Source organism: Panthera leo, chromosome C2, assembly GCF_018350215.1.
Source record: "Panthera leo isolate Ple1 chromosome C2, P.leo_Ple1_pat1.1, whole genome shotgun sequence".
Classification (NCBI taxonomy): domain Eukaryota; kingdom Metazoa; phylum Chordata; class Mammalia; order Carnivora; family Felidae; genus Panthera; species Panthera leo.
Genome location: NC_056687.1, coordinates 65,656,427 through 65,681,824, shown reverse-complemented (window position 1 = coordinate 65,681,824; position 25,398 = coordinate 65,656,427). Strand labels below are relative to the sequence as shown.

Below are 25,398 nucleotides of genomic sequence, written 5' to 3'. Positions count from 1 at the left end.
GGCTCCAGGCTCTGAACTGTCAGCACACAGCCTGATGCAGGGCTTGAACTCGGAAACGGGAATGGCGAGATCATGACGTAGGCCATAGTCAGATGCTTAACCCGCTGAGCCACCCAGGTATTCCCAAGAAACCCACTATTAATCCACTGTTATAGCTGATAAATGAGCTCAGCAAGATAGAGAATCAATGTAAAAAATCAGTTGTATTTTTATACAGTAGAAATGAGCAAATTATTGGAAAACCATTCCATTTATGGTAGCATCAAAAGAAATAAAATAGTTAACAAAATTAACAATAATTAATAAATTTAATGAAAGAATGACAAAACTTGTAGTATGGAAATTATAAAACATTGTTGAAAGAAATTAAGAAGACCAAAATAAATGGGAAGACATCCCATGTTTATGGACTGGAAGACATAATATTATTAAGGTGGCAATATGCCTCTAATTCCCAGATTCAGTACGATCCCTATCACAATTTCAACTACCTTTTTGCAGAAATTGATAAGCTGATCCTAAAATTCATATGGAAATATAAGGGATCCTGTATTAGTTTTCTAGGGCTGACATAAAGTACCCAAAAGTAGGTGGCTAAAAACAAAAGAAGTTTATTGTTTCGTAGTTCCAGAAGCTAGAAGTCCAAAATCAAGGTGTTGAACAGGTGATGCACTGTCTGACAGCTGTAGGGAAGAATCCTCCCTTGCCTCTTCTAGTTTCTGGTGTTTGCCAATAGTCCTTGGCATTCCTTTGCTTGTATATGCATGACTCCATTTACCTGGATATCTTCTCCCTGTGTGTGTCTTCACATTGTCTTCCCTTTGTGTGTTGTGTGTTTGTCTCTGTGTCCCAAAGCCCCCTTTTTATAATGAAAGGACACCAGTAATATTGGATTAGAGACACTTGAATAATCTCATTTTAACTTGATTATTTCTATAAAGCCTCTCTTTCCAAAATCACATTCTGAGGTACTCAGGTTTAGAACTTCTATGTAACTGTTTCTGGGGGTTGGTGGTGGGCGGGGGGTGAGGGGGACCCAATTCAACCCATAACAGAACCTGAATAGCTCAAAAAATCTTGACAAAAAAAAAGTTGGAAGACTTTTACTTCCCAATTTCAAGACTTATTACAAAGCTACAATAATCAAGACTGTGTGCAGCTGGCATAAGGATAGACAGATCAATGAAATAGATCTGAGTGTTTAAAAATAAACCCTTACAGTGCTTGTTTCGGCAGCACATATACTAAAATTGGAATGATACAGAGAAGATTAGCATGGCCCCTGCGCAAGGATGACACGCAAATTCGTGAAGCTTCTGTATTTTTTTGTATCGAAACCAATTTGACAACAATTTCATATAAAAAAAAATAAACCCTTACATTTATGGTCAGTGGTTTTGAAAAGGATACCAAGACAAGTTGGAAAAGAATAGTCTTTTCCACAAACAGTCTGGGACAACTGGATATCCACATGCAAAAGCGATGAAGTTGAGGGTGTCTGGGTGGCTCAGTCAGTTAAGTGTCTGACTCTTGATTTCTGCCCAGGTCACAATGTCATGGTTGATGGGGTTGGGCTCTGCATTGTCATTCTCCCAAGAGAATACCACTTGGGATTCTCTCTCCCTTTCTGCCCCTCCCCTGCTCCTGTTCTCTCTTAAAATAAACAAACAAACTTAAAAAAAAAAAAGCGGTGAGGTTGAATTCCTACTTCATACTGCATACAAAAATTATCTCAAAATAAATACCTGTGTGCAAGAGCTAAAACTAAAACTCTTAGAAAACAGGAGTAAATCTTTGTGACCTTGGGTTAGACAATGGCTTCTTAGCTATGACATCAAGAACACAAGCAACAAAAGAACAAATAAATTGAACATTATTAAAAAGAAAAACATTTATGCTTCAAAACACCACTAGGAAAGAGAAAAGACAATCTACAGAAAGGGAAAAAATATTTGCAAATCATTTATCTGATAAAGGACTTGTAGCCAGAAAATATAAGTAAATCTTACAACTCAATGAGAAAGACAAGTAACCCAATTAAAAATTGGCACAGGCATTTCTACAAAGAAAATATACTAATGGTCCATAAATATGTGAAAAGACATTTAACACCATTAGCCATCAGGAGAATTTAAATCAATACTACAGTGAAATACAACTTCACATATGCTAGAATGGCTAGAATCAGAAAGTCAATATCAAATGTTTGTGAGGATGTGGATAAATTGGAACCCTCATAAACTGGGAATCCCACCTGGGAATGTAAAGTGGTGCAGCTGCTTTGGAGAGCAACCTGTCAGCACCTCACAGTTACAGATAGAGGTATCATATGATCAGGATTCCACTCCTAGATATATACCTGTATGTCCATGTACATGAATGTTCATAGCTTTATTATTTATAATAGCCAGAAAGTAGAAACACCCCGGTGTTCATCAGCTGATGAATGGAGAGACAAATGTGGTATATCCATACAATGGAATATTACTGAGTAATCAAAAGAAATCATGTAAAAAAAAAATCAAGACACACTACAACATGGATGAAACTAGAAAACGTTATTCTAAGTGAAAGAAGCCAGTCACTAAAGATGCATGATTCCATTTATATGTTGTGTCCACAATAAGCAAAACTATAGAGCTAGAAAGTAGATTAATGTTTCCCTGGAGCTAGTAGAATGGAAGGGTTGGGGAATGATGGCTAAGGGGTGCAGATTCTTTTTTGAGTAAGGAAAATGTTTTGAAATTGATTGTGATGATAGATGCACAATCCTGTGAATATGATAAAAGTCATTGAATTATACACTTTAAGTGGGTAAATTATATGTTATGTGAATTATAACAATACAGCTGTTTTAAAACATATTCCAGTTTATATGGTAATTTTATAAGGCTAGGGACACTTCATTTTAGGGAAACATGAATATTTAAATAACATAAGAGATGCTATAAAATGGTAATACATAAGCTGATATATATGGTTTGATGGTTTAGATCAGTGCTGTTGAGTAAAAATATATTGCAAGGTACATATATAATTAAATTTTTCTAATAGCCACATTAAAAATTAAGTAGAATTAATTTGGGTAATATATTTGATTTAACCTAGTATGTAAAAAATTAACATTTCAACGTGTAATACATATAAAAGTTATTGAAGTATTTTACATTCTATTTTTTATACTAACTCACCATCTCTTATGTATTATAGCACATGTCAATTCAGACTAACCACTTTCAAGTGCTTAATAGCTCAATTTAGTTTAGTGACTGTTGTGTTGAAAAGCACAAGTAGAGTGAGTCAGTGTGACTCCACAGGAAGTATAATCAGGGTAGTTTAGAATGATTAGGAAAACATAGAGAAGATGATACTTGAATTTATTTTGGTCATTCATTCATTTACTGATTCAGTCATCCATTAACCCAAGAGATTTTGAGCTCTTTGTATGAAAACTGGTGGAAAAATGCAGACATGTCTTATCTCCTAGTGGAAAGTACATTGAACAGTTAATTACACAATTATTTAATTAGAGGAGGTTGCTTAAGAAATCTTTAGTGGAAAGAGTATAGGCTTAGAGTTAAATATTCCCTGGGAAACAAAAGATGATAACTGTGTTGTGGGATTGGTGGGAGTAAGTGAAATACAATATGCCCAACACTGTACTTGTTGTAAAGTGTTTAATAAATACTACTTTTTTCCTTCTCTCCTCCCATCTTGTGCTGTGCTCCTTGTTGACTGCATAAGTCTGGGCGTGGGACAAAGAGGCTTAGAACGTGGCAGAGTCCAAAAACAAGCTGGTTATCCAGGGACTCAAATGAGTTCCTTTTTTTTTTTCTTAATTCCTCCACTTTGTTTCACCACAGAGTCCTGCTCCTTGAACTCAGAGCTCAGGTTTGTGCTGTTAGTACTAAGGCCTACTTAACCACTGTTAAATAGGTTTTTGTGGGCTGCTTTAAGAATATAAATTACTGCTGGGGTGCCTGGGTGGCTCAGTTGGTTGAGCATCTGACTTCTGCTCAGGTCACGATCTCACAGTTGTAAGTTCAAGCCCCACTTTGGGCTCTGGCTGACAGCTCAGAGCCTGGAGCCTGCTTCGGATTCTGTGTCTCCATCTCTCTCTGCCCCTCTCTTGCTCATGCTTTCTCTCTCTCTCAAAAGCAAATAAACATTAAAAAATTAAAAAAATATAAATTACTGCCTTTTCTGGAAATTTTTTATCTGTGTATTTCATTCCAAAAAATTGTATTAGTTAAAATGTGGAACTCTGCTAAATTAGTTAATCGTCTGTCTCTTGTTTATTCACATATGTGAGCGTTTTAGAAATATTTTGAGAAGTGTTGAAATGATAACTTTTTGAAAATCCAGACCCTCCTGTTAGATTTCTTAGCATTCTGGTCCTTAAATTTTTACATTTTAAGATCTCTTAAAACTTTACCATATCCTTTTATAGTAAGGATAATTAAATATAAATATTAAATGTAGTTACATTATGCTTGAGATGAGGAATTGTAGGGACATTATTATTGTGTATTAAGAATTTAGATTGGGCAGCTTTTAGTTTTTTGTGTGTTAACTCTATGGTTGTGAGTAAGCCCATTCATTTACTGATTGGGCTAATGATGTAGTTAGTAGTATGCTTAATATGGTCAGGATATTGTTTGTGTATTTACCTATTTACAGACTATGATAAGTGGTTTTTAAAGGAAAATAACTAGTTACTGTAAGAGGATAATAACAGAGGAAAATTACCTTAGATTTGGATAGTTCTAGACAAGGTATCTGAAGAAGTGACATGTAAGCTGAAGCCTAAAGGATAAAAAAGGAATGGGCTAGTGGGCTAGAGAAAGAACATTCTGGACAAAGTGAAACATCATATAAAAAAAGTCCTGAAGAGGCAAAGAGCTTTGTGTATTCAGTAAATCAAAAGAAGCCTTGTATAACTGATGAATGATAGTGAGCAAGGGGAAGAATGGCATGAGATAAGAATCAAACCAAATCTTGCAGAGTCTTGTAGAACATTTTGAAGCTTTTAAGTGTTTAAATCAGTGAAACAAGATAGACAAGTGTAATTCTGAAGAAGTGGGAAGTGGAATATAGAGGTCTCTAAAGGTTGAAAGAGTAGTCTGGGCTACAGAAATAAATTGGAGGGGTGCCTTGGTGACTTAGTCTGTTAAGCATCCAACTTTGGCTCAGATCATGATCTCGCAATTCATAAGTTTGAGTCCCGCATCAGGTTCGTGCTGACAGCTCAGATCCTGGAACCTGCTTCGGATTCTGTGTCTCCCTCTCTCTCTCTGCCCCTCCCCTGCTCGTGTTCTGTTTCTCTGTCTCTCAAAAATAAATAAACATTAAAAGGCAAAGTAAATTGGAGAACCAACAGTTCTCAAATGATAGTATTTTAAATACCATGTATTTAAAGTTCTGGAAATGCCTAATAATTTGGGGAGAGTATAGAGACAGAAGAGAAAGGGGATCTAGGATCAAAAGGGATCTAGGAGTTCTAGAACTCCAACATTTAGAAGTTGGTAGAAGAGGAACCAACATAGGAGGGCCTTAAGTAATCAGGAATGTTGTTGTGGATGACCAAAGGTCCTGAAATGGCAATAGGGAGCAAGGAGGACATTATTTTGAGATGTGTGAAGGAAATGAATAACCTCAGCCTTTGTGAGATTTATGAGGTAGTTACATTTTCCTTAAGGAAAGAAGGTGGTGTTTGGTAGGCATAGAATGTAATTCAGAGAACATTCTAGAAGGGGTAGGGTTGAGGAGTCAACTCAGAAAAAGATATATAGAGTAGATGGAGGAATATATAATTACAAATGGGAAAGGCTTGCATTTTTGGTGAAGATTTAGGTAAACAAGGGTATGATGTGATAGATTTAGTCCTTGAAGTCTTTGGTCAGCTGAAGGGATCTATGGCATTAGTGGTGGGGTCTGGACAGTTTTAAATAGTTTGTGGGAGGAGGAACCAGTTTTTGGTGAGTTAAGTTGGTGTTAGCAGGTTCCATTTGTGATATGGTGAGGCTCTGGGCTGGCCTCTTTAGTACTTTCATTTGTTAAATAGTAATATCTCATTGATTGTTTTAGGATTTAAATGAATAGTCACAAAGTGGTTCATAGAAGTTGAGTCTGAGTACAGATATAGCCCTTCAGAAAATCTTTTAAACATACATCATTAAATGATGCATGATTTCCAAGCTTATTTTCTTGTATTCTTTTCTGTATTGAGTACAAGAATTAGTGCTTACTTGAAGAATAAATGTTGACTATGAATGAGGCACTCAATCCGTTTCTTCATAATGTTTTTATACTCAAGGATAAATCATTCAAGTAGTAGACATTTGCTCATTTTTACTTAAAACAGTTCCTTAAGCATGCTTGGACTTTTTAGAACCAGTGAAGAAATGTTAGATTATAACAATAATACTTTTATGAAAAGAGTTATCTTTTTAGAACTTGAAGCAGATTCATCTTAAAAAAATTTACATGCTTAATTGTAGAGAATTTGAAAATTATAAAGAGAGAGAAAAAAAATAAAAATTTACCTGTATTCTTACTATGCAGAGCAAACTGTTTACTTTTTGGTCTTCTTGTCTGTCTAACATTTGTGTTCCAAATTGGGATCACATAGTACATAGCAGTTTTGTAACCTGCTCTTTTGTATAATCTTACATCATGAATATTTTTTTTATAGCTTCCTTCAGTATTCTTTGAAAATGTAATTGTAATGGGTGTTAAATATTCTGTTCAGTGTGAACATACATTTATCTAATGATTTACTATTGGGCGTCTAGATTGGTTCCAATTTAGTGATATTATATACAGTGCTTCAGTGAATATCTATATATAAGTCAATCATTTTTTTCTCAGTTTTTTATTACTTCTTTTCCTCCACCATATTCCTAGAAAGGGAAATACTGGATGAAAGGCATTGTTGTTGGTGCTGCTGCATTTAAAGAAAATTACACTTAATCAAAACAGGATCTCAAATAAAATAAGACCTCATATTTAACAATATATATGTATATATTTGGGTGTGACATTATTGCTCTATTCCAACAGTGGTTGATTTTTTTAAATGTTTTTATTTATTATTGAGAGAGAGAGAGAGACAGAGCAAGTGGGGGAGGGGCAGAGAGGGAGAGGGACATACAGAATCCGAAGCAGGCTCCAGGCTCTGAACTGGCAGCACAGAGCCTGATGCGGGGCTTGAACTCACAAGCTGTGAGATCATGACCTAGTGAAGTTGGACACTTGACTGAGCCACCCAGGTGCTCCTACATACCATAAAGTTTAAAATTTTGATTTAAAGCGTACAATTCAGTTACTTCTAGTATGTATATAGGGTTGTGCAACTGTCGCCATAATCTAATTTTATAACATTTTCATCATCCCCACAAGAAATCTCTTAACCCATTTGCAGTCACTCCCCTTTTCCTCCCCACCTCCCTCCCCAGCCCTAGGCAACCACTATTACCTTTTGTCTCTGTAGATTTGCTTATTCTGGACCTCATACAAACAGGATCATGTAATTAATATATGGTCTTTTGTGCTTGACTACCCTTCTTTTATTACCATATTTTGCTAAACTCCATCAGTGTCTTTCTTTTTCTGTGCCTTTATTTTCCCACCTCATTGTTCCCAACCCCCTTCACACCTTTGAAATTTCAACTGAAATACCACTTGCTCAAGGCAACCCAACCATGATTAGATGCTAGATCCTTCATTATAGGCTCCATTGCATTCTGTAATTCTCTTTTATATAGTCGTACCTCCACTAATATATAACTGGGCAAGTATTTGTATGAATAATATTTGCTATTCTTACTAGGTGGTAGGTCCATGGGAGAAGGGAGTTTGTAATTTATTGTTGCGTTTTCACAGTCTAGGGAGAAATAAATACTTCAGTGAATATATTCAGGTGCTCAACCCACTAGAAGGGGAAAAAAGTTTTCAGAGGAGAGGGAGGGGGTGTATGTGTATTATTAACTATTAATGTAGCAACACTACTCATAGTTGAAAATGGAAGCTGAAAAATTAGAAAATTAGTGGTTAATTTGGCTTTGTGTATGTGTATTAGATACTATAAGAATTGTCTGTTTACACTCTCCCAGAAATATGAATCTGGGAAATTTCTTGTAGGAAAATTTAAGACTCTCAGTGCCTAGTTAATTTTTGGAGTCCATTTATGTTGTTGGCTAGGTTATCTGGAATTTTTACTCCACCCAAGAAGTCAAATAACACAACTAAAATATTCTCTTTTTTATTTGGAATCCATTTCTTCTCTGTCATGGTGCGTTGATTGTTAGGTACATTTGTTCTCTTGCTTAATGTTTACTTTGCCCCCTTTTGAGTAATGTACGTACTTGGACAGAGGAATGAACTATGCGGGTTGTGTGTATGAGGTCTCAGTATAGGGTAAATAGTATTTTTCTTCTTGATGAAATTTAAAGTAAGACTTTAAGAGTAATGGGTTAGATGGCTTTCTGTTGACCTTGTTGATCTGTGGGACTATTTATTAAATCTCTGAAGTCTTAAACTCTACCTACTGTGGAACTCTTCTATGAGTATGTAGTTTCAGTTTTTATAATGGAAATGGGTGAGAAAATAGGATGGCTCTACAGATACTTATTTTATAGCTAACTTTTATTAACAATACATTTCATCTATGAAGCGCAAATGTTCTACAGAATGGAAGGCTGTGTTGGATGGAATCTCAGAGAAGCTCAACTTGAAAAAATTTTCGGTGGAATCTTGGTCCTGTTATTTGCATATGTTCATACCAGAATTTTTTTTTTTTTTTTGGTGTTTGTTTTGTTTTGTTTGTTTTGTTTGTTTTTTTGAGAGAGGGAGAGAGAATCTCAAGCAGGCTCCACGCTCATAGCGTGGAGCCTGATGCATCAGCGTGGAGCCTGCTGCAGAGCTCAAACCCACAAACCATGAGATCATGACCTGAGCCAAAACCAGGAGTCGGATGCTTAACTGACTGAGCCACCCAGGCACTCCCACACCAGAATGTTTTTAAATATTTTTATAATTTTACATGAGTAAAAAGTTAATTTAGTAATCTGGGCATTCAATAGTATCTTTTCCCCTTTGACCTTTTCTTTAGAAGCAGGTTGATACATTAGTAATAGAGTCAACACTTAGAATTAAAACAGCTGTTTTAATGTGGCCTTTCTTTATTTAGTTTGTGATCTCTAATAAGTCTCTTAACTTCTTAGAGCTTCAATTTCCTCATCTGAGATGGAGGTAATTTCATGCACCTCACAGGATTAAGATGAGGTGCATTAAAGAGAGGTTTTTAGAAAAAGAAAAGATTAAGAAAGGTTTTAGTGAAAATAATTGGTAAGGCATCTGGCTCTTTTGTGTAGTAAGAAGTACTGAATCCAAATTTTGAATAAATAATGAATCTGGTTTTCTCAATAAATAAATTTTCTTTGAACAGAAAGCTTCATAAAGGAAGGGGCTTTGTTGTCTTTATTTATTTTTTTGTCTTACTCATTTTTGTGACCCTAGTTCTTAGCACATTCTGGTACACAGAATAGTGCTTATTAAGCATGTGATGGATTAATCAATAATGACAATGTATTTGAACCAAAAATTCTATCATATCATCATTACTTTTCTGTTCTCAAGATTTTTGAAACTTTTTGTCAGCCTAATCACCATTAATATGAGAGAATACTTACAAAATAGAAAGGATATGCATGCCATGAGCATATATGTGAGAATTAATAATATACAAAGCCACCTAAGGAGTGATTTATTGAAGTACAAGTATTGGAATTATAGGCTTGCATCCCTTTCTCTTGCTTTCATTTTAAATAGTACTCACTTTTCCACTGATTTTCTTTTAAAAATGAGGTTATGTTCCAGTGCTTCTGCAGAAGCACTGTGGAGGTATGAATAAAAAGAAATTTAGCCAGTGGTGTTAGCAAACTGGTGCGGGTCCTGCCCTGGTTTATTATTAGGTCAAATAAGTAACAGTAGGAGATGATAAAGACCATCTGAAAAGGGCAAGGCTAGGAACGTAGTTGTTTCCCAAGGACAAAAGTTCTTTTTCAAGAGAAAGTGTTTCCTATCTTTAAGTCCTCTTGACTTCTGTCACTTTAAGTAATGAGTCAGCAGTGTGAGAAGTAGTCTGCCCTGGCATGGGGAGTATCCAGCATATGCTTCTCTGATTCCCTGGCAAAAGGATTAGCCATACATCTTAGGCAGTGACAGAACCAAAACTTACTATAGTCCCACTGTGAGTGTAGGACTGTGTCATTCCAATGGTACAGTTAGCATCCCTTCTAGCAGAGCCTTGTAGTGAGAAATGCTAAATGGACTCTGCTTTGTGAATTTACCCGGTGGATCTGTCAATACTCTTCTGTGGAGACATGGGCCTAGGATTTGTCCTTTGTCCTACTTGAAAGGTATTGCTAGGTTCTCTAAAGTCCATTTTTTTATGGGGAGAGTATTAGGGGATGTTAAACTAGTTTTAGAAAGAGGAAGAGGGGCACATATAAAAACCCAATATGGATTTGATTCCAACTAATTAGAATCAGGTGGGACAATGTTACTTAATTTATTTTTCTTTTAAGCATATTCCTTATTAGCTATAAATGTAGCATCATTACTCATATAGTTGTAAATGTAAACTAAAATTAATTTGAAAATGTGTGGTGCCTCTTGTAGAAATGGAATTAATATAGGATTTATACCTGGTTATTTTATTTTTCACATTAGTGAGATTCTTATAAAACTCTTAAGGGGGTACCCTACCTTATTTCTACTTTAACAGTTTATTAAGTTAAAATGTAATATCTTAGGTGTATTTTCCACCAAGATTATACAGAAAAGTCTTAACCTGTAAATAAATTGTATTCTAAAAGTTCATCACTTGTTTTGGGGGAAATTAGAACATATTTTTCCTTTACAAGTTTTGTTAAGTATGTAAAATAAAAATGGCTAGGTGCTAGGCAGGCTATTCTACAAAAGCCTAAGCCATAATTAGCTCAGAGAGCTACATATTTATAGTGAAAAATAATAGTAAACAATAATATTGCAGGAGTATTACTTTAACAAAACTATTAAAAAAACCTAATTTTGAAACTAGTTTTGAAAACTAGTTTTGAAAAATTCTCTTGAATGCTGGTAGTTGATTGATAAAAAGATTTAATTTGAGGGAGATAAGGAATAGATAGAGACTTGTGTGATGCTGACAGATCTTTCTGGTTACTTTCAGGAGCTTTATAGGTTGATGGCATTGGCTTTTCAACTCATGGCTTTTAACTTTCTCTTGACTGGTGTAGAGCAGAAGTGCTATCCTTTTGCTTACCAGCTGTGGTTAAGGGGTCCTGTCCTTCTCCCCCCCCCCCCCCCCCCCCACTGCACCCCAGCTCTTGAGTGGAATGAAGAGAGTAGGGAAGAGAGAGAAAGATTTTCCTCTAAGATTTGAGAGGAAAAAAAAAAAAAAAAGATGATGGAAAACCCTAGGATGTTGCCTGAGGTGGATTTAATTGACAGAAGAATAATGCAGGCTTAAGGGGAGGGAACAGTGTTAACAATATGAGGATTCCTGTTGGGGGAGAGAGAAGATGGTAAGTGTGCTGGGTTAGACATCCTTGTATTGGTCAGTAGGTGCTCCTGAGTATCTTTGGAAGCTGTTTAGAACTAGGTATGAGGAACAGTGAGCTATTTTGATGTTTATATATGCATATATTTCAGAGTTTTTCATGATGTGGAACAGCAACCACCACCCAAATAATTGTATACATTGGAGTATTTTTAAAAAATTTTTAAATGTTTATTTATTTTTGAAAGAGAGCACAAGCCGGGAAGGGGCACAGAGGGAGAGAGGACAGAATTCAAAGTGGCTGCAGGCTCGGAGCTGTCAGCACAGAGCCGGACCCGGGGCTCAGACCCACAAACCATGAGATCATGACTTGAGCTGAATCAGATGCTTAACCGACTGAGCCACTCAGGCGCCCCAGTGGGGTATTTTTAAAATAATAAATTGAATTCTTCTTTTTCTTCTTGTTCTTTATCTTCTATTATCTTTAAACTTCTGAAAAGTAGAATAATGTAGGCGGGAGATTGTGATGTAGAGAGATTTAGTCTTCACATTCCTTTTTCTGTTTATTGATTAGAAAAATCATGCTTTCCTGCTTTTTCAGATCCCAGTATTTCTTATTTAGAATAAACCAGTCTAAAAAAAAGCAGGAAATGCTCTTTGTATCCCAGCAAAAGTAGCAGGTGTTAACCAGTGGATTATTACTTTGTATTCTGATACATTTGCTCAGGTGCTTAAATGTTTGTTGTCAGTTCATTGATTTGATTTTCCTCAGAATTCCAACTCTTCTTGTACTCAATTTAGATGATTTGTCTCTCAGGTAACCTTATATCTCAGACAAAATGAAGCAGTTTTATAGTAAAAGATATTTTTGCAGTACATATTAAAAAATGTGAGGACATTTACTTAAAATGTATGGTTATACTGGACAGTTATTTTTGTGACTATTTTGGAATAGAAGTAGATGGCTTGATTTGTTTCCTTCTATTTTTGGTATTGGAAAGTGTACTAAACTTGGGAGTTGGAGGAACTGGGTTGTAATTTTCAATATTACTGTATAAGCTAGAGCAGTTTTACTTATCTTTTGAACTTCAGTTCTCTTTTCTCCATTTAGTATTGATTCTACCTCCCTCATAGGACTATTGCCTGGCTAAAGTGAAGTAATGGGTGTAAACATGTTTATAAACTGTAAAGTGATTCATAATTTGTTACTATGTAATGATGATGAGTGATGGTCATGTGTGGTGATTGTCAAATCTCTGAATTTTGTGTTTGCATTTTCTTCTCTATTGAATGACCCAACCATTTTGAGAGGTGTTGATAAGAGTCCTGTGTCATCTTAGAAGAGTAGTTAGAGGTTCCTTCTTTAGTGACTTTTAGACATTTAGTGGTTTCCAAAGTAGAGTGGAATCTTGGATGAATTCATTCACTTATAAATAAATTAATATTTTACAGCCTATGTGCATAAAGCATAACATGGGGCTACAGCAATAAACGTGTGATAAACATGATTGTTGTCCTCATAGATTGGATAATATCCAAAGCATATTGGACCAGTTGAGAATAAGCAAGTCTTCTGGGGGAAAAGAAATCCCATCCTGCCTTCTTTCCTGCACTGGTGTTTGAAATTTAACAGAAAATTTTAGTTTTATAACTTCCACTTTAAAATGTGTGTAAAGATGTGTGTAAATTTGTATACTTTGCTGTAGGAAAAGCAATTTGAATTTACAGGTGGGGATAACTTCGGTGCATAGTTCAGGGGAAAGCAAGGCAGTGCGCTGTTACATTGCAGGGATCTGAGTTGTCAGAAGGCAGTATTGAGGATAATGGGGGTATCTGGCAGGCTGAGAAAAGACCTAGTTCATTAAAAAAAATGTAGAGTGTTGATGTGAGTTTTACACTCACTTAAAGGCTAAAATAAAATATATCAGCTTTGTTAGGGCTTGTTTTCTGGCTTTCTTCTGGACTTGTTGCTGCTCAAGACTCAAGTTGTCAGAAGTGTGACCACTGGATCAGTGAGTGTGTTTTGTAAAGTAATTATTTATTTCTTTTTTCTAAGTGTTTTCCATTTACTCTTTCTACTCATGTACCATATACATATTCATTTTTGTCATATGATAAACTTCATCATTAAGAAAAATTTAAATATACCCCTTATTCTCCCTCCCCCAAATTTGGGCAGTTTGTAAATCAAACAGACAAATATATTTAAAACTTAAAGATTCTAATGTAAATTCCTAAAAGCTGAAGTTCTTATACACATCCTGCAAGCCTTTTAGACTTTCATGGAAAATAAACCTGTCTCTAAAATGCATCTTGATATTGTTTCAAGTGAGGGTTTAAGACCAAGTGAAATATTTATTCATTTGGGGTTTGGTTTAATTTTATTCCAATTCACTGGAGTCAGAGGAAAAATATGCTTGATTCCAGGTCATGGTTCAAAAGTAAAATAATATTTAAGTTCAGGCTGTTGAAAATTGGCAGGATTCATTCTGGTTTTTGGTTTGTTTGGTTTAAAGTAAAATTAGGTTTTTGAGAGAAGAGAAACATTTTGAGTCAATTAAAATTAGTTCAAAAGGACTATGGATATTTTGAGTTAAAACTTTTGAGATACATACTTTTGGCGATAGATACCTCAGAACCTTTTGTAAAGTATTTCAGATTTTCAGTTCTGCTGAAAATAGAAAGTTGATTTTGGGACCTCAACGCCTGTGTTGTTTTTTAGCATGGATTTAAAGCAAAGTAACATTGTAGGGTACAGGTTTTAGTTCTGAATCCTGTGGGTGCAACCAAGGGAGTTACTTCGGGTAAGTTATGAAACCTTTTCAGTTACCTTAGTTTCTTCCAATTTTTTTTTTTTTAACGTTTATTCATTTTTGAGGGACAGAGCATTAGAGGGGGAGGGGCAGAGAGAGAGGGAGACACAGAATCCGATGCAGGTTACAGGCTCTGAGCTGTCAGAACAGAGCCTGACCCTGGGCTGGAACTCACAAACTATGAGATCGTGACCTGAGCTGAGGTCGGACTGAGCCACCCAGGTACTCCAGTTTCTTCCAGTTGTTAAATGATTATCGTGGGTATGTCACAAGGTTGTTGTAGGGTTTCAATAGTATTATAGTTCTTTCTCAAAGTACGGTCATTGGAACTGCATTAAGAATTAGAAGGAGTACTTATTAAAAATGCAATTTTCTGAGCTGCATTGCAGACCTACTGAGTCTCTTTAGGGGTGACATTCTATTTTCAGTAAACTCTCCCAGGTAATTCCTCTGTCTTCTGTGAGAGGTTCTTACAAACTGTAAAATGGTACTCAAAGAATATACTTGCGTATAGACTGATACAAATTGAATTTAAGACCTCAAGAGGTGTCCCCTGCCCAGTTCTTATCCATTGCTGCATATTAATGCCTCAAAGAAACCAGAATTATTTGGAAAAGAGATATGAAACAGACTGATTCTCCTACCTATAAATAAATACAAATGTGGCGCATTGGGTCATTTGTTTGGCTGCATGTTATCACCATATTTGCAGTAAACCCTTCATAAACCCACCATACAAATGGTAAGACCATTTGTACCTAGGGAGTTGTATCTGATCAATGGTAAGCATAAGAAGAAGCAAAAGCACTGCTTAAAGTTTAACACAAAGTAGTCTGTTCCCAAATCCTGACAATTGTGCTGGAGTAATTCTACAGAAATTCAACAGCAGACCTTTGCTGAGCACCTGCCTTGTGCCAAACCCTGTGTTAATAAGCGCTAGAGAAAGGTATATGATTCAGATAATGTCTGGCTTTCCTAAGAACTCCTTAGTCAAGTGAGGGGCTCAGACTCTTAATAATTATAGAACATTGTGATAAGCACTGTAGAAGAGCATATACCACATGTTAAAAGAGCATAGCAGGGCAAAAGATTTTTTTTTTTTTTTTTTTTCATTTCCACTGCCAATAATTCAAAGGTCAGAGAAACTGTAATTTGTTGAGCACCCTCTGTGGGGCATGCACTTAAAAAAATTTTTAACCTATTAATCATCATAGCAGACTTACGAAGGAAGTAGCAGCTATCTCCATTTTATAGATACTAAGTGGTAGAATATGTACTTCAGACCTTGATATGACTTCGGAGTCCATATAATACAATATATCTCTAGCAAAAAACTTGATCAAATTTTTTTTCTTAAGGGGAGTTTTACAGTTTTTCAGAATTGATGCTTGTTAATCCCATTTACATGGTATATTCCTTTGATTAAAAATGTATTACTATGCTGCCAGGGACTTTGGAGTCTTCTGTCTCTTCTTTATCCTCCGCCACCCTGTTTTTCCTTTCTATTTCTAGAAGTGATATATAGGGAAACATGTCCAAAGCCAGCCCATGTGTAACATCTGTCCGTTTTGTTTTCCCTGCCTCTCCTTTTGTTTACTCTGTCTTCAAAGGAAATGATAGCAATTCTTTTGTTTTATTTTTCTCAGTCCTCTAGATAGAATCATGTGGAAATGAATGATGTCTCAGGGAAATGTCTCTGCTGGAAAGATTTTTAGCATATCAAGGTTTCATAGAAATTGCCTTAAAATTTATATCATGCTCTTGGCCATTGGGGTTGATCTGGCTGATTGAAGTGCTTGATTGAAGTGCTTGATTGGCGTTCCTTTCTTTCTTCATAGTTTTGCTCTGGGGTTGTGAGCAGATGCACTCTAGCTAGAGCTTCCACATCATAGAGTCGAGTCCCTATTTCACGACAAGTTTATTTTTGAATTTGCTCACCTCTGATTCTGTGGACCTCAGTTCCTTTTTATTTCTTTTGCTTATTTTTATGCTTTTTTTCATGTTTTTAAACAAGTTTTCATATTTTGTGAACATCTTGCCTTAATAGATGTTCCTTAGCGAGTTACTTAGGACAAAAAGTATTTGAACTTTGAGATCAAAACTTGAAAGTTTGACAGTAGTCAGTGTTTCCACTTCAGACAATCTTAATCATGCCTGAAATTGATGTTCGTTTTGATTCTTTTGAGTAATTTATATAATATTTTTTGATAGAGTTTTGCCATGTTATTGTTAAACATATGTAAAAATAGCTGTTACTTCTCTTCGGGATGGAGAAGCATAGGCAGTGTGTTTACCTTACTAGTACTGTTGTTAGATAAAACAAAACAAAACAATAAATTCTTTAAAAAAAAATTTTTTTTTTTAATGTTTATTTATTTTTGAGACAGAGACAGAGCATGAACGGGGGAGGGGCAGAGAGAGAGGGAGACACAGAATGGGAAGCAGGCTCTAGGCTCTGAGCCATCAGCCCAGAGCCCGACGCGGGGCTGGAACTCACGGACCGCGAGATCGTGACCTGAGCTGAAGTCGGACGCTTAACCCACTGAGCCACCCAGGCGCCCTAAAACAAAATAAATTCTTAACAATACTTCATACCTTCCTTGTCACAAGTAGTATGCTGGTTTCTCTGGGATTTTGTTACAGACTTTTAATTTTGTTATTTCTGTAGAGAGAGGTTATTTTTGAGTTAAAGGAAATTGTTAGACAGTCATTGACTTTGTTCAGTATGACTTGTTCACATCTCTATAAGCCTCACAGAAAGTGTAGTTGTTGCTTTTCCTCAGCTCTAAATCTTATGAAACATCATGGGGCGTCTGGGTGGCTCAATCGTCCGACTTTGCCTCAGGTCTTGATCTCATGGTTCATGGGGTTTGAGCTCCCAGTGGGAGCCTGGAGCCTGGTTAGGATTCTGTGTCTCCCTCTCTGTCTCTCTGCCCTTCCCTTGCACCTCCCCTCTCAAAAATAAATAAACATTAAAAAAAATTAAATCTTAAGAAACATCAAATCAAATGGCTAAAGTATGAATGAGATTTATCATTCATATAAAATTAGAATGTCAGTGTCAGATACCTCCTAAATATTTAAACATGCTTGAAGTGGCCTTTCGGTTTGGGGATGCTCACTCCACACTTGGATGCTTAAAAAAATGTAACCATGAGGTGTTGTTTACAAGGTACAAACCTATGTTTGAGAGGTTGGATACTAGGTCACACATATTATTTTAGGATATGCCTAAGGCTTTTAAAAAATTGTATTCTATATATATAACAGCCTTCAATAGAAAGTGGTTATTCTCTTGTATATCATCTTTCCATTGCTTTATAAGGAGTCTATTGTGGTTTATATATTTAAGATTTATTTATTGTGGTAAAGAGTAGGGGATTTAATTCTATTTTCTAATTATGATATATGGAAGTTTATACCTCGTGAGTGAATTTTAATTGTAATACAGGATCCCAGGAGTCCTCTGGCAGGAGACAAAGCCTCCTGGAGCTAAGCTGTTCCCACTGTTCTGTTGTTGTACTGCATTTTTGGAGACTAGTTTTGTTGTAATTGGTATGAGACTCACTATGCCATGCATTCTGAGAAATTTAGCATTGGGCAGAGTGGTGACTTTTTTTTTTTTTTTTAATGAGGGAGATTTATTGCTTTCCAGTTTTTCATCAGGATTTTGGCCTCTTGGTAGCAGTGCTTTATAATGCTCTGTTGCTAAGATTGAAAATTATACAATTTCTGGTAGCAAATGTTAAATTGTTTGAACATCACTGAATCGATTATTTTACATTTTTGTTTTCCATGTGCTTTTGCTTTGGGATAAGTTTTGAAATTGAAGGTTACCAAAGTATTTTGGAAAATAGCTCTTTAGCTATTAATAAGTGAATGATTGAGGCCTGAAATCTGTAACAGATTATCATTTATTCTTTTATTTCTTACTAGTTTGGAGCTGATCTTTTTATATTTTCAGAAACATCTGCTTCTTGCGGGGGGGGGGGGGGTGGGGGGAGGCAATAGTATATGAAGTTAAAGTCTTTCAGCTGTAGTAGGAAGGTTGTAAAATATAGCAGAGACAGTATAAGGCCAGGGAAGAATTCTTGCTACTCAAAGCTTTCATCTCTTAGTTTTACTTTCCGCATTTGCATAGTAAACATTATAATGTATCCCTACATTTATTGTAAGTATTAGAGTAGATAAAACAATGAATTGGATGGATATACAGTGAAATTTTATACAGCTATTTTATTGCTAAGTCGGCAAATTACAATGCCAAATGGTGGCATGCTTTTCCTTGGCACATTAGCTGCTGACTGCCCCATGTGCTCCTAATGCTCATGCCAAGTCATCCCCAGTATTATCTTGCCATTTTTTACAGCTCTGCTATTTCGGATCTCCGATGAAGCATTCTGAATAAAAATTCCAGAATGCTCGAGGTAGAAAGCCTGAGAACCATCATTCGTGTTATACTTAGAGATTTCATATTAGTAGAGAATGTAGCCGATAAGAGTTCTCAGCATTTTCTGTAACTGCTCGAAAGAGAATAAGAGTGAATCTTTAATTTCTGCTGAGATAGTAAGTCGTTTTTGTTTTTGTTTTTGTTTTTGTTTTTTTAACTAGATATACAAGAAGGTGAAAGGATTGGTCCTTGTCCATATCCAATCACAATTTAACACTAAGAGGCCTTAAGACTTAAAAGTCTCTTCCAGTGATAGCATCTGTAGTACCTATCTATCTTTCTACCGTGCTTTAATATTTTTGCAGAATTACTTCATTTATGCATTATAATTTGCATATGAGAAAAAGCACGATTAGGTGTTAGGCATTACCCAGGCCTAATAGTTGATTTGAAGAGATTTTAAATCCCAGGGTTCTGGGGCACCTGGGTGGCTCAGTAGTTGGGCATCTGACTTCAGTTCTGGTCATGATCTCATAATTTATGAGTTTGAGCCCCACTTCGGGCTCTGTGCTGACAGCTCAGAGCCTGGAGGAGCCTGCTTTGGATTCTGTGTCTACCTGTCTCTCTGCTCCTCCCCCACTCACGCGTGTGCGCACTCTCACACTCTCTCTCTGTCTCTAAAATGAAGCTAAAAAAAAAAAAAAAAAAAAAAAAAAATCCCAGGGTTCTGATGGATATCTTTCATAGCTGATTCTTGAAACCCTGAAACAAACCATTTTTCTGAAATGTGGAGAAATGCAACCTAAAGAGGCAAGTAAGGAATGTCATTACACATGCTTATATTGTTTCAAGTTCTCTACTGAAAGCAAGTACAAAACTGTGGCTACTGTTTTCTTTATTGAAATATGGTTATACAGTAGAAAAGCATAATTTTTGTTTATGCCTCAGACAGCTTTTGTTTTCAGTTAAAGTTGTGGAATGCAACAGCCATTCTTAAAATCTGTTAATTTATTTGAAAAATAATGATGCTTTGTTTTGTGGATTAGATGTGTGAGATTTTGCAAGCAACCTGTTCAGTGAAATTATTCATAGTCCTTGAAATATATAGTTTTTGGTGATATGGTTTTGACTTGGATGATCTAGGGAAGAGTTGGTTGGACTGTTTGAAATCAATTGTTTTTTATTTTCTTTGGACAATTGGATTGTAAGAAAATGTGTTCAGTACCTTGAATTTTAATCTTTCCTGAATCTAACCTTCTAGATCTCTTCATTTTGAATTTAAGGTCAGAAGACTGTGATTCTGTCTTTAGAGGAATATTTCAAGTAAAGATAGGTAAAGATCTGTTTTACAAATGAAGAAGAAAATAACTTACATTAAGGTTTATAGTCAACCTGAAAAGTTGTAGTTAACATGCTCAGAAGTGAAAGTGATATGGAATATTTGGGGGAATTGAGCATGATGATTTAGAATTGAGATTTGATTAAACTGGGTTTTGCAAATATATTAGACTTATTTTACTAGGAAGTGAAATGTGAAGGGATCATTTGAAAGCATTGAGAACTACTGTATATGTATTGACTTGTGCTGGGATTTGCATGTATTTAAAGTACATATAATACTGTTGTGAATAAAAATGTTGGTGTTGACAAGATTTGAGTTACCTTTGTACAAGTGGTGTTAGATTTGTGCTGTCATATCTGTTGGGCGTTATACCTTAGAACCAAAACCCTACATATTTAAGGTAGTTAGCCATGATATAATATATAATGTAGACTGCCTGTAATTTACCTTGCTATCTTATGTAGGAATCCTTCATTGCTTTTGTGTCTGTCAGGAAGGCTGCCTTATAAACAGGAGCATTAATTAGTCACAGATATCACTTACTGTGGTTTTTTTTTTTGTCTATATTAGTACCTTTGTGAACTAAAATGGCTATACATATTGGTTAAATGTGCCACTAACATTTGGATATTCATTTACCTGGTAATTTTATTTTGGGGAAAAACACTCAAACCATTGGAAATGAGATTAATATATATATTTTTTATATGTGAGGTTCAAGTGAATACTTCAAAATCTTGGCTTGGTATCTAGAGTTAAAAACTACATTTTTTTTCTTTTATTAGGTTAGTATGAATTCAGTTAGCATCATACAAATAAAATTGATACAATGGAAGAGTAGAAGAAGAAACAAACGGAAAAAGTGCAGTTTAGTCAGTGAGCCTAAGGACTTGGATGTACTGAGATTTGGTTTTAGATTTGTCAGGAAGAGAGAAGCACAAGTCATACTTGCTACTTACCAATGATTGTACTCAGTAGAATCTCTGTGTGTTCTGAAATCACTAAAAGAACAATTTAAAACTCTTTAGAATCAGGTTCTAGGTAGCATAGTATGGTTTAGAATAGTTTAAGAGTTCAGAGACCCAAGATGATTGTGAACTCTGCCTAGGCAATAAGAGGTGGCTCTTGAGCTTGAATTGAAGAGTCTTTAGATTGTTACTGGGAAGGGTGGGAAGGCACAGAAGATAAGGCAAGAGCTATTGAGTGGGCAGAGACCACAGAACCAGTGAGCTACTTATGAATGAGGCTCACTCAGTTCAGAATGGGTTTGGTTTTTCTTTTCTTACTCCAAATTAACACTCTTTCCCATGTTCCTTTTCCCCATTTGACCTTTCTCTAAGAGATAGTTGATTTTCTTAAAAAGAAGTAAGATGCAGAGAAAGAAAAACTCAAAGCCTTACCTTCCTAAAGGCAGAATGGTCTGAATAGAGTCAACATATTTAGATGTTTTCAGTAGTATTTATTTTCAAGTAAAATAAGGAAGCCTTCAGAAAAGAACTAGGGCCTTCTTTAGAAAGAACAGATGGGATTCAAACCCAGGGTCCACCATTTGACTTTTGACCTTCAGCAAATTTAACATTATTTCCATTAGTTTTGTATGGAAACAGTATTATATACTTCATGGGGTGATTGTTTTCATTAAATAAATCCCCATATGTAAACTAAGCATGATGTCTAGTCTACAGAATGACTAAATGGTGGTTAAAAAGTTACTTACAAATTGAAACAAATAGTTGAAGTAATTCTATACAATAAACTAAGATGAGCATTTAAAAATGATTTGTAGTAAAAAACATAGTTTACTATGTAAACTATTGTGTACTTCAGCAATTTTCTCTGTTTAATTCTTTACAGTTCTCATTTTTCTGTCTCTTGTTTCTTTTAGGAGACAAAGATGGCAGCAAGGTAACCACAGTGGTGGCAACTCCTGGGCAGGGTCCTGATAGGCCACAAGAAGTCAGCTATACAGACACTAAAGTGATTGGAAATGGGTCATTTGGTGTGGTATATCAAGCCAAACTTTGTGATTCAGGAGAACTGGTTGCCATCAAGAAAGTATTGCAAGACAAGAGATTTAAGGTAAGACCTTTGGTATTTCATGCATTTTGTTTCTGTCAGTTGATGTGAATGAGTATTTTTTCTAATCATTTCTTTTTGCTTCAAATTTCATTTACTGTGCAGATTTATTGTAGACACGGTATTTTCTCTTGTGTATTTTGTAGAGATAAAAGTTACTAAAGATTGCAATATTATTTTTGAACCACTGCCTTAAGTGATACATGATTTTAAAATGCTGTGAAAGGTAGATTAAAATTCTTAATTTATACTTTTAAAAAGTGACCTCTCCTTGCCTAGGGTCTCATTGGTGTAGGAGACCAGAGAAACAGTACCTGTAGTGTTTGATCATTTGACTATTGACTATGCCTCCTTTCTTAAAATTTCCTTTGAATCTGTTATGCAACACTATCATTTTTTTCCCCAACAACTGACTTTTCTTTGCTATTTTCTTATGTCTTTCTTCAGTCTACTCTGAGAAACAGTTTATTTTAATTTCTTACACCGGCTCTTTAGGGGATCCTATGCATGAATGTTGAAAGGTCATCTCTATGTTATGGTATAGTGTAGAGAGTCAAAAGATCTGGGCTCTAACATATGTTCTGCCATTAACAAGCCATGTAGCTCTGTTCTCTTCTCTACTTCTGCCACCTCTGCAACATCTTACTGAGAGTCTCCCCTGTACTAGTAAGTATGCCAAACATGAAGGGCTATAAAAATAAATAAGAGATGATCACTGCTCTGAAACAGCACAGAGTCTACTATCTTTATTGCTCTAGAGTGTCTCAAACATTCTAAAGAGGTTTTTTAGGAAAAAAAAAATTGTTACACCTTTTGTCTTCAGTACTCACTCTCTCTCCTAAGTACTAGTCCCATGTTGCCAAATGCCTACTGGATATTGATATCTGGTATCTCACATTGCAAGGGCTTCTTGCCTAATTCTGATCTGACTTTTGAGACCCAGTGGAAATCCTTTCTGTTGCTTCCCATTCCTTTTTGCTTTTTCCTTTTTCCTTCTAATGATGTCATTCGCTTTGTCATTCAGACTTTTCTGTTCTCTCATATCTCATATCCACTTGTCACCCTGCATTGATTTTTTTTCTTTTCTTTACTGCCTTGATGATTTGTGCCTTCTTTCCTTTTCTCATCACTAGTAGTCTAGTCAGGCCCTTGCCATTATTTGACTTACCTACGAGTAAGACTCTACCTCTGATCTTCTGCATGCCACCACAAGAATAATCCCACACTTAAGGTTGATCATATTATTTCTCCTACACACAATTCTTCTGTGGTTCCTCATAGTCTAGAAAATAAAGCCTGCCCAGTTCAGTAGTGTGTTCAGGGACTTCTGTAGTCTTATCTCCAAATACTCAGCTTTCCAAACCTTTTATGCTACTGTCCGTGAAATATATATTGGTTTTTATTTAGCTTCCTTTCTGTCACTCCCATTCTCTTGCTAATCTAAGTCCTGTCCTTTATGAAATTTCTCAGATGATTCCGGCCAGCCATATGGATTTTGTTCTAAATTCCTTGAACACTTATTGTCCCTAAACTAGGAAATTCCAAATTTTTTCATGACAGGGACTCCATTTTTATTATATGTATCTCCTGGAAACCCGCAAAATCAGTGGGTTGGTTTTTTGTTTTTTGTTTTGGATTAGTATTGATGATAGCAAATACTTAACAAATTCTTGTTATATACCCAGTGATCTCCTAAGCTTTTTACATAATTAGTTTTATTTGAGCCTTATCATTAGTACTGTGAGATTGGTACTGTTGTTATTTGGCTAAGAAAACTTACGCACAGAGATTATAAATTAACTTGTCCAGGGCCACACAGTTATTAGCAAGTAGAAAATTGGGCAAGTATTTGAATCAAGCATTCTGACTCCAGAGTGCTTTGTTAAACATTTTATCATCACTGCATCAGAACCATATATTCTGTTTAGAAAGTATTTGTGTTTGTATTTTTGCTTTTTTTTTTTTAAATTAAAAATTTTCCCTTTAGCGTGGTTTATTTATTCATTTGAAATAGTTTGGTTCATTTGTTTCTGAATGTATCCCTTCTTAGAACTTTAACCCTGGTTTTTTTTTTTTGTTTGTTTTGTTTTGTTTTTTTTACTTTTTAAAAAATTATATTTTCTATCTGTGAAACACACTAACATGGTTCCAAAGATCAGAAATATACAAGTGCCATTTCTTCTCTATTCCCTGTATTTTGTTTCTACTCGCTTCCTGTAGCTAGCCAGTCTCATTATGTTTTGGTTCATTTTTTCTGGGTTTCTTTTGCACAAGTGAGCAATTAAGTGTAATTTTCTTGGCTTCTTTTTTACATAAAAGGTAATTTATTAAGGGAGCTCTTTTGTACTTTGCCTTTTCTCTTGATATAGTTCTTAGAAATCATTGCATATCATTTCAGAGATTTTTCTCATCTAGCTGCATAGTATGCCAGAGTTGATTCAATCATTCTTGTATGTATGGATATTTCATTTCTTTTCAGTATTTTTTTTATCTCCAAGAGTGCTGCTATGAAAAACCTTCTCTCATATATTTTTTTTAATTAGATGTGTATCTTCAGAGTAAATTAAGAGAGGTAGACTGTTGAGTCAAAGCATAAACACTTAGGTAATTTTGTTTGATATTGTTAAATTCCCCTCCATAATGGTTGAATCAGTTTGCATCCTCTTTGGTCATTTGAGTGCCTATTTCCCCTTAGCATGGACAACTTGCCTTGCCTAAGTTTTTCAATTTTTGCCAATCTGATATGTGAGAAATGGTAGCTCATTGTAGTTTTAATTTACAATCTCATTATTATGAATGTAGTTCAACATCTTTCCATCTGTTTAAGGTCTGTTTTGTTTTTGTATGTGTAAATTGTTCTTTTTTCTTTTTGTCCATTTTTTAAATGAGTTTTTGGTCTTTTCCTCTCAACTCTGAAGAGTTCTTTATTACGGATTTATTCTTTATCTGTGATATATTGAGTATTTTTACCTCGTGTATTCTGTTTTCTTACCATATGAAAGTCTCCCACTACCCCATACAGTCGAATTTATTGTTCTTTTCTTTTATCATATGTGGATTTAAAAAAAAAAAAAATTTTTTTTTAACGTTTATTTATTTTTGAGACAGAGAGAGACACAGAGCATGAACAGGGGAGGGGCAGAGAGAGAGGGAGACACAGAATCTGAAACGGGCTCCAGGCTCTGAGCTGTCGGCATGGAGCCCAACGTGGGGC

General features: G+C 35.5%; 1 protein-coding gene and 1 non-coding gene across 4 annotated transcripts in view; both read left to right on the top strand.

Moving 5' to 3' along the window:
• The window catches only part of GSK3B (glycogen synthase kinase 3 beta), a 197,037-nt gene that overhangs the window by 42,927 nt on the left and 128,712 nt on the right, over positions 1 to 25,398 (top strand). For all 3 annotated transcript variants that reach the window (XM_042955129.1, XM_042955127.1, XM_042955128.1), the window contains exon 2: positions 21,994 to 22,187. In XM_042955129.1, coding sequence (XP_042811063.1) covers positions 21,994 to 22,187 — 194 coding nt within the window. The remainder of the gene's footprint in view (positions 1 to 21,993; positions 22,188 to 25,398) is intronic.
• On the top strand, positions 1,221 to 1,327 carry LOC122198950. The gene has a single exon (XR_006193238.1). It is a non-coding gene; the product is annotated as a U6 spliceosomal RNA (small nuclear RNA).